Genomic DNA, 10052 nt, shown 5'->3' with positions numbered 1-10052 from the left:
TTGTACAACATACATGTGCCACTCGTCAGCTCGTGGGTGTGCATCTTGCCTGAGCCTCGCCTGCGCCAGCCATGCCAGCGGATCGGCGGGCGCGGGCAGCGGTGGTATGTACACGTACGACACGTCTAAACAATGTACTCATCGGCGTGTGTGGATGGAGAGCTGAGTATCAAGTAAAGGTCTCTGTCCTTTTCTTCTTAATCCAGGAAGACTTCTAAATATCAACCGACGTTATTGAACATCCATAAACACCGTGACTGGAAAACGGCCTGTAGCACAAGTCATCCAATTCGAGAAAAAGTCACATGTAAGTGTTTTTTAGACTCTTACATTTTGGCTGTGCCATCTGTTTACTGGGCAAGTCTGGGGTCTGTGGGATAGCAAAGGTGTCAGGCAGGCAAGGAGGTCCTGGTTGTATACAATATGTCAATATGGATTCAGTTCGGGAAACCCACTCACAAGGGGGGCCCCTCCTTATAAGTAACCCGTCCCCCTATATAAGTAACCCCGTCCCCCTTATAATAGAAGTAACCCCCGGGGCACCCCTTATAAGGAGTCTCCACGCTTTTTTGCAATGCAACGCGAAAATGAAAGGACTGCGGCAATTCGCTTGATTATGTCCATAAAGCTTCACAAGTTTCCTAGTTACTCACGAAATTTGAGCAAAATCGGTTTGAGGCATCATATCTAAAATCATGGATTTAAATGCGATGTCAAACGACCCATGCGAAAGCTGAAATGCGAGCGATTACTGGCGTGAGTGTCGCCAGGCGCGGCGGCGCGGCAATGCTTGAGTGCAGACGTGGCGACTGAGTACGTACTCAGTCGCCACGTCTGCACTCAAGCATTGCCGCGCCGCCGCGCCTGGCGACACTCACGCCAGTAATCCAGTCGCCACGTCTGCACTCAAGCATTGCCGCGCCGCCGCGCCTGGCGACACTCACGCCAGTAATCGCTCGCATTTCAGCATTCGCATGGGTCGTTTGACATCGCATTTAAATCCATGATTTTAGATATGATGCCTCAAACCGATTTTGCTCAAATTTCGTGAGTAACTAGGAAACTTGTGAAGCTTTATGGACATAATCAAGCGAATTGCCGCAGTCCTTTCATTTTCGCGTTGCATTGCAAAAAAGCGTGGAGACTCCTTATAAGGGGTGCCCTGGGGGTTACTTATAAGGGGGACGGGGTTACTTATAGGGGGGACGGGTTACTTATAAGGAGGGGCCCCCCTTGTGAGTGGGTTTCCCGAACTGGATTGCATTGTCTATAGATAGAGCATTATTTTCACATCACATCACATCACATCTGACATGGAAGTATTGTATTCCAGTCTTGATAGAGAACATATGAAACCATTTTGTCAAGTCACTCAATCAAAAATTTATTGGTTCAGGTCCAAACGAGACCTTTAGTCCAGTGGCAGTGGCAGTGCAGTACGCTACGTGCCTCTCAGTAGTAGTGGTGGTGTCCTTTAAATTATGGCAAGGCACTTTATCCCACACGGCCACCGAATTCAAAGACACTTTAAAGTTTAATTATCTTTCACAGCCTTGTTCTACTTATAGTATAAATTTGATTTCAGTTCATGCATACTTTTCAAGATACAACAAGTAAGTTCATCTAGAGTATAAACCACTGTATAATGACGAGAGTGCAGAATTTGGCCACAAAAACTTTTCTGCAATATTTTTCAACTAAAATGATATACAAAATCATTCATAAATCATATCTATCAACGAATGTTAAATTGAGATCTAATATAAACTTTTTTCATTGCAAATTGGTTTTATTTGATACATCATGGAATTTCAGAAAATCCAAAGATATGTTGCTGTGGCTATGGGCCTATGGGATGATAACCGACTAGAATCCATCCACGCCCCGACCAGCATATTGGCCGGGCGCTATGTGTGTTCAGGGCAGCTGAAAAATGCGCTGCGGCATACCTTGTTGGCGCAAGGTTGCATCGGGGACATTGCGGCGCCTGTTGGTGGACGAATTCTGACAAGATGGCACTTGCATTCAACCCCTCTGCATAAAACTTGCACCAGCATGTACGGAGATTTTGGTGGGGGTTTTTTTTGCATTTTTGCGGATACCATCATACTCTGAGCTTGCGATATGCAAAAAGTCTTGCAACAGAATGGCACATTTCTCAATTTTTAGTGCTTTTTTGGTGACCCTGATATCTAACACTAGACAGCACTCCCGAACGCTTTTAAAAATTGGGCCTGATTTCGCATTTTCGATGGTGAAATTTGGGAGTTTTGGTGGATAGGTGATTAAGGGAGCGTCCTGTTGCGAATGACGATGCCAGGTGAGAAATGTGATATGCCTGTGTTGTGACAATTGAGGATTTGCTGGCTTGTTATCAGTGGAAGGATTCTGGCAGGTGGACAAATACTGGTTGGCTTACTGTAATTTAAGTCTGCTAAGCCACTGCTATGCTAGTTTGTTTTCCCATAGTCAGGCACTTCAGACATTACAACTGTACATAGATGTACACTGTATCTTGGTGCATGCTGTTCACTTCCTCATGGCCTCAGCCAGTGCCTTCTTCTTCCAGTTTGATATTCACACTGCCCATGGTTCTACCTTCTGCTAGGTGCTTAGACCTCCCGTGCATGCAGTGTGCCAATCCAACAACTCCAATCTGCCCCCTGTACTCGGCATTGTCTATTATTGAAGTGATCACTAACAAGTTGCAAAATGATGAATGTTTTAAGAATACAGGTATCTCATAATGGAGCTGATGTGATTTCCATTTCATAAATGTTTGGCCCTAATTTTTACTCCCTACCCCCACCCCGTCCCCAAACTGGTGATTTTCATGCAGGTTTGTAGCTAGATTGTTGGCGACTCCTCGTGTAATGGCAGCATCCAGTGCAGTGATCCAGCGCCTTGAACAGCGGGCACAGCTGGCTGATGAAATCATCCTGAGGCTGCAGCAAGAAGTGCAGGCTCTGCGAAGGACTGTCGGTATGTTATTTAGTGCTGCCAAGCCCCCTGAAATTGTTTTTCCTTATTCCATTTATTATTGCCCCTTCATGCACTGTATCACATTTCCTTCGCACTTGGTGAGTAATGTATGCATGACTGATTCCATTGGTCAGCTGATCTTAGTCTTCTCTAGAAAGTGTATTTGTTTGCCAGTAAAGAAATCCGCCCAGATTCAAAGGAAGGAGTGTGACAAACAAAATCCAAAACTGTATTGTCAAGTCAGTGAGAATAAAGGAAGAGATTTCGTGTAGTGATTGTGTAGTCCTGGCCCATAATGAGAGTGTGCATTACGGGTACCGTTCTTTGAATTACTTACCCTTCAGACATTGTACATGCTCGAGACGATATATATTCTGTTCAAAAGCTTCCTTACTTTCTAGTTGCATGATTCAATTGTGCCTCAGTTAGATCAGTATTTGCCTGGGTGCTTGCTTTCCAGTACATTAATGCCAGTCTAATTTTGTTAACCTCAGCTTCAATGCCTAATAAAGGCAAGTGCATACACATATTTAATTCATAAATTGTCAAGCTGTTGTTACGGAAATATTGTTTTTCAACATATAGAACAGGGTATCTTATGTAAGCATTATCACCCTGTTGCTACATTATATTTTTGTGATTACCCAATCAATATTTGTGCACGAAAATTGACTAAGAGAATGTGAGAGTAGTTTTTTACCCTTTTTTTTTTCTAAAGGGGAGGATGATTACTTGCATTCCTTTTTCTGACTTCAAAAAAATGTATCATATTACGCTAGTACATACCATACTGTTTACGCCATATATTTGGCGGGTCTAAATTTTTGCGAATCGGGACTTCCCGACGATTTTGCGAGTGGTGAAACTCGCGATCATGGAGTACTGAATTTAATAGAGAAATGTGCATACCAATATGTCATAATCATATCGAGATCAGAGTTAATTTTTTCGTGTGTCTTTAATTTCGCGAAATAGCACCTGACTCGCGAAAATAAAAACCTCGTGAAATATTCGGTGTATACAGTATATGATTTGTTGAGAGTAATCCATGTTGGTCTTTTCCATCTGTAGAGTGCTAATGTCATGGCGTGTCTTTGTGATTCTGTTTTAGCAAGCCGTGAAGAGCAACGACTTGTTCAAGAGAACGCTCGACTCAAGGAAGATGTTAAACAGCTGAAAGACCAACTCATTTCTGCCGAGATCAGAAACGGATGTGAGTAGACATCATTTAAAGACAGTATTCAAGAGCACTTGCCTAGTGACAGTTTCACAAAAGCATTTCCAGTCATAAATTTGTATTCCTTCCATCACTTGCCCTCTAGAATCTCAGGGATATCGTGAGAACTTGATCATTACATTGAGCTGTAAGTCAAAATGTGAATATTTCAGCTTCAGTACTGTTGTGATATTGTTATTGTACATGTCAGAGCCTTTTGTCAGTATAGTCACTGTTCAAAATGATATTCACATAGCAATATATTCTTGTAAAATATCGTATTATGCACCTCATGTGACCTGTTTGTTAGAGCTGTAGAGTGTGTCTTTTTGAAAGATTGTATTCTGTAGCTTATGAATTTCCAACAGTGATACAACGAAAATATCTGTGAAAGGGACACACTTAACTCAGCGGCAGCATGTGTTAAATTGGTGGTTAATTCATATTATCATGGCAATTTCATTTTCTTGCGGTTTGCAGTGACGCAGGTGCCCCTGCCAAGCTCGGCACAGAAACCTGCTGCTACTGTTCTGGCTTCACCTGCTCAACCTCCTGCTCAGCCTCCTGCTCCTGTGGTTGAGAGCAAATCAGAACCTACACCAGCAGCAGAGGGAAAGGGCAAAAAAGAAGGCAAAAAGCAAAAGAAAGGTAATGCATGCTGCCTACATCATATGTATGCATTAATTTTCTCTGTCCAAGACCACATCAGAGAGTGGCATAATTTCTGAATTGTAGATTGTAAGTAAGATTGTAGATTTTGAATGTAATATCCTCATACTGTATTGTAGTGTGTTGGCTGTCTGGCTTTCTCTGAAGGCAACTAAGATGAGAACAGAACTAAATTCTAAAGTAGGGCATGTAGCAAGCTGATACACCTTTGAATGTTTACATAAATATATTTACAACTATGTCAGCACAGAATGCATCATATTCATCTTTGTTAGAGTCAGAAAGTAGATTTCTTAAAAAGAAAATTAACTGACTGTTAGAAATCATGAGAATGTCGTGTGGGCTTGAGGTTTCACTTATCTTTTGCTGTTGTTTTACCGCTGCAAACTAATGTATTGTTTTGATAAAAGACCATACCCTATAAGTAAATGCACAGTTTGGAACTGTGATGTCATCGAATGAAATCCAAGTCACGATTTTATCCTTATCTTAGACATTGCAATTGCTCATCAACCAGTGTCAGTGACATGTTCCGTGTTTTTGAAGGAAGCAAAAGTACATTGTGACAAGAATGAAAAGTATTCATTGGGGGGGTCATCTAAAGTTGTTTCTGAAGGGACCATCATTAATGTTCCCCTCGTGCTTCTGTATGTCATCCAGAAAAATCAGCAAAGGAGCCCAAGAAGGATGGTAAGCAGGAGGCAGCAGCCAGTGATGATGTTGACTTCCGTAACCTCGACCTTCGCATTGGGAAGATCGTCAACGTGAAGAAGCACCCTGATGCAGATTCTCTGTATGTGGAAGAGGTCGAACTCGGGGAGGCACAACCGAGAACAGTAGTCTCAGGGCTGGTCAAGCACATTCCTATTGAAGAGGTAGGACTATCATGTATAGACAGCACAGCTTATGAAAATATGCTTTATACACATCTGGAACTAATCAGATCCCATTTATATGTCTAAAATTGTGGTTAATTTCTGATGTGCAATCCAGAGTTCATTAGTACTAGTACTTGAATGATATGACACAAGGTTTGTTGTCCCCGCCGAACGAGTTCGAGCAGGGGACTATGAAACGGGCTCCGTACGTGTGTGTGTCCGTGTGTCCGTCCGTCCGTCTGTCCGTCCGTCCGTGTGTCCGTGTGTGCGTCCGTGTGTGATCAAAATCTTCAATTTGCTACTTCTCTGTCATTTATGAGCCAATTTTGATTCTGTTTGCTTTATATGATAGCACTACATGGGAGCTTTGAAACTTCTACACAGAATTTCAGTCGTGACCTTTGACCTTGACCTTTGACCTATATTGTACATTTTGCTACAAAATGCTACTCCTTCGCCATTTCTAACCCGATTTCGATTCCGTTTGCTTTATGTGATGGCACTAGGTGAGGGCTTCAAAACTTCTACACAGAATTTTGACCTTTGACTTCTTTGACCTTTGACCTTGATTTTTTGACCTATATTGTACATTTTGCTACAAAATGCTACTCCTTCGCCATTTCTAACCCGATTTCGATTCCGTTTGCTTTATGTGATGGCACTAGGTGAGGGCTTCAAAACTTCTACACAGAATTTTGACCTTTGACTTCTTTGACCTTTGACCTTGATTTTTGACCTATATTGTACATTTTGCTACGAAATGCTACTCCTTCGCCATTTTTAACCCGATTTCGATTCTGTTTGCTTTATATGATGGCACTAGTTGAGGGCTTCAAAACTTCTACACAGAATTTTGACCTTTGACTTCTTTGACCTTTGACCTTGATTTTTGACCTATATTGTGCATTTTGCTACAGAATGCTACTCCTTCGCCATTTCTAACCCGATTTCGATTCCGTTTGCTTTATGTGATGGCACTAGGTGAGGGCTTCAAAACTTCTACACAGAATTTTGACCTTTGACTTCTTTGACCTTTGACCTTGATTTTTTACCTATATTGCACATTTTGTTACAAAATGCTACTTCCGGCGGGGACATATGTTACGCACCGCGTAATTTCTACTTTTCCTTGTTTATTTAGGCATGCTGCATATTTTGTGCCACAGGAAAACATAACATGCTTGTCGCTCTATAAAGACAGTGTACATGTACAATGCCTTTTGAAGTTATTGCCTGTTTCAGATTGCTCTAGGCTCAGTATTGTTCCTTTATGAACATGGCTATAAGCACATTGCACCAATGAGTCACTTCAATGGAACACCTCGTAGGATTGAGACAGCTTTGAGCTTATGCCTGCTTCAGAAAATTAGTAGCTAGATGGATCCTCTAAAGTAAGCTGCTTTTCATATCTGTGTGAATGTGATATGCTAGCCGGTCATGCTGGAGAAACCCCCCAAAACAGAAAAAATAAGCATTAATATGTTTCCAAAATGTGATACCGCTAATTAAACAATATCACTGTTCTAAATCAAAATGTGTTTGTTTGATCTGTCACTGTGTGTTACTTTTGCCTTTATGGTAAGAAGATGGATGTGACAGTCACAATGGGTCTGTCATGCCACCCAGCACTGAAAGAAGAGATTTGGTTGGTAAGCTTATGGGGATTGCCCCTTTGTAGCAAGTTTTGTATATATTTAGGACTTTAGTATGCATGGATGTTGTGAGACAAAGGTAATAAAATTTTCATGTATGGGATGTAGTGACTAAGCTTGTTTTATTTTTCTTGCTTGTTTGTTTCTTTTCCTTCATCTTACTATTTACTGTCTTACTTCAACTGTAAATCACAGATGCAAGACCGGATGGTTGTTCTATGCTGTAATCTGAAGCCAGCCAAAATGCGTGGAATCCTCAGCCAGGCGATGGTCATGTGTGCCTCCTCCCCGGACAAAGTGGAGATTCTACAGCCGCCCGCAGGGACTGTGCCAGGAGACAGAGTCGGCTGCGAGGGATTCGAATGTGAGTTTCCTCTTTTGGGAGCATTAAACCTGTATAGGTAGATGAATGTCGTGGTGATGAAGAGATGACAAACCCACATGGCCAACTGCTTTGTAGAATAAGTGTGAGCAGTGCATTTTATTGTGATGAAAAACAGGACAGTTTCTGCACATGGCAAAAGTGACGTTTGGACCCCATTTGAAGTTGTTACTGTAATCAGTGGTAAAAGACAACTTTTCACTATGTGGACGCAAAAAAGGCAAATGGTACTGAGATTTTGATTGCGATTCAACTCTCACTTGACGTAAGATCATCTGCTCAACACCAAAGTGTTCTGGAGGCGATATGTTTCAGGTTGTCCATCCCTTTATCTGTCCAGACATTCAACATTTTCTTTCGAATATTCATTCGTGGTAATTCACTTGTGAGCCTTCAAATATGAACAAACAGTTGTTGGAACGACATTTTAAGCTCATATGCATCAAAACTGCGTACACATGAAGGCAAATCACATATGCTCACTTGCAGAGGACTAGAAGCAGGAGATAGTACTCGTGCCCCAGTGACCATGCACTCTTGTGAAAGCCTGAGAGCTTACCAGCATATCAGGGCAATTACCCCCTAAATACTGGTTAGTGATAAGGTAAGAGTAAAGATTAGGTTTAGGGTTAGAGTTTGGGTTAGGGTTAGGGTTAGGATTAGGATAAGGGTTAGGGTCAGGGTAAGGTCCAGGGCAATTGCCTAGGGTGTAATTGCCCTAGACCCCTTACTAGTACTTTTTTAGAAGTGATTATATCCATGTGTGGACAGCGGTTTAAAGTCTTTTTTTTGGGGGGGGGGGGGGGCGGGGGATACCACAGGAGGGGATGAAATTTGTTATGTTTTGTTTTCTGTTGTGTTGTGTTTTGAACACAGAATTTTGAAACTTTAATGTTCAGGCTACCATCCAGATCTTATTCTCCGACATGTGTGTGAATGTACATAGCATCTATAAGACAAAATTTCATTGCTCTTGTTTTTCTTCACAGTGGGCGACTTCCCTTCTCAGATGAATCCCAAGAAGAAGATATTCGAACGAATCCAGCCGCATCTGTTGACCAATGATGACTTGCAGGCCACGTACAAAGGGGCACGCTGGCATGTAGAGGGCAAAGGTCACATCCTAGCTGCTACCATGAGCAAATCTGGCATTAAATAAGTGTTTGCGAAAGTCAGCAATGTTAGTGAACATGCTGACTTTTGAGTGAGACATGAAAACTTCCAAATTTATACCTGTAGTGAATGGACCTTCTCCCCCATTTCATAAAATCTTTACTTTCACCGTGAGTTACTTGTCATGTGAGGAGATCAGTAAACCTTTGTGAAATTTCAAGAAAATTTTTTTTTTTCTTTCTTTCAAGGAATAATGGGAAGAGTCTTCAGCAAAAGATTAAGGTATCACTAAACTTTACCTTTGCCGAAGCATCACCCTTGCTTGCATATTGTGTAAATGATATCACAATGTGTAAGTAATACTGACTGACACTTTCCTACTTAGCTTAATTGAAAGGAGCCAATTTTGCAAATTGTGTAAGATTATGACTGCAAAGGTTATGTCCATCACGGCGTAAATATCACCATAGAGATTTTGACAGGGAATTTTATTTCATTGCGTTTCAACTTCTGCTAATAAACAGGCATATCAACAGACTCCTAGCACTATTGAAATGTAATACCGGTACACATTTTTCCACAGAATTGTGTGTGATGCCAGGCAATGGCACAAAGAGAATGCTCTGATGACACCGAGTATGTGACACAGAATTGTGGAAAAGAGCTGCTTTGCCAATTCATTGCATATATTTGGAGGAGTGTTGTAAAATGAACTCTCTGAAACTGATTCAATACACACAAAATTGTTATATTATTCAGATGTGGGTTCATTACTCAATGTGGTTGTCATTTCAAGTCTGGAAAAGTTCAGCATGAGCCTCAATTTGGGCTTGAAAGAAAAAGTTACCCTGAGGAAGTGGCACTGTACATGTAAAAATGCAAATGTTGAATGTAGTATGTAGTTTGGTGAAACTTCTGGGTAATGTTGGGCAAAGTTTGAGAAAATCGATTGCAGTCCCAGTGAGTTATCAACCTTGGCATTTGTGTGCATTTTTAAAATATCCTTGTCATGTGGCAAACTGATTTCACCCTCATACATATACTATAAGTCATTTGCTGTGGCAAACATTTGTATATCGAGATGAGGTTGGAAATGGTCTTTTGTGTATGACTCCAGAAATAAGATGATTTGGATGGAAACAGAGATTATTGATTGTCTG

General features: G+C 41.4%; 1 protein-coding gene across 1 annotated transcript; it reads left to right on the top strand.

The window, feature by feature from the left end:
* The first annotated feature begins 252 nt into the window (after window positions 1-252).
* On the top strand, window positions 253-8938 carry LOC139722850 (aminoacyl tRNA synthase complex-interacting multifunctional protein 1-like). Its single transcript, XM_071634137.1, has 8 exons — window positions 253-307; window positions 2840-2982; window positions 4094-4195; window positions 4679-4770; window positions 4802-4846; window positions 5545-5742; window positions 7593-7761; window positions 8769-8938. Coding segments are annotated over exons 1-8 (921 nt in total). The 5' UTR covers window positions 253-305.
* The last annotated feature ends 1114 nt before the right edge of the window (window positions 8939-10052 follow it).

This window comes from Diadema antillarum, unplaced genomic scaffold, assembly GCF_040938485.1.
Source record: "Diadema antillarum isolate AM-2024a unplaced genomic scaffold, OU_Dant_1.0 scf00000014, whole genome shotgun sequence".
NCBI classification, from domain to species: domain Eukaryota; kingdom Metazoa; phylum Echinodermata; class Echinoidea; order Diadematoida; family Diadematidae; genus Diadema; species Diadema antillarum.
The sequence above is the reverse complement of the archived record's forward strand: the minus strand, read 5'-3'. Positions and strand labels throughout refer to the sequence as shown.

What these genes read in the sequence shown, in the direction of transcription:
- LOC139722850 (XM_071634137.1), top strand. An exon ending in GGCTCTGCGAAGGACTGTCG is followed by an intron (nt 2,983 to 4,093) that starts GTATGTTATTTA and finishes ATTCTGTTTTAG; the next exon opens with CAAGCCGTGAAGAGCAACGA. An exon ending in TGCCGAGATCAGAAACGGAT is followed by an intron (nt 4,196 to 4,678) that starts GTGAGTAGACAT and finishes TGCGGTTTGCAG; the next exon opens with TGACGCAGGTGCCCCTGCCA.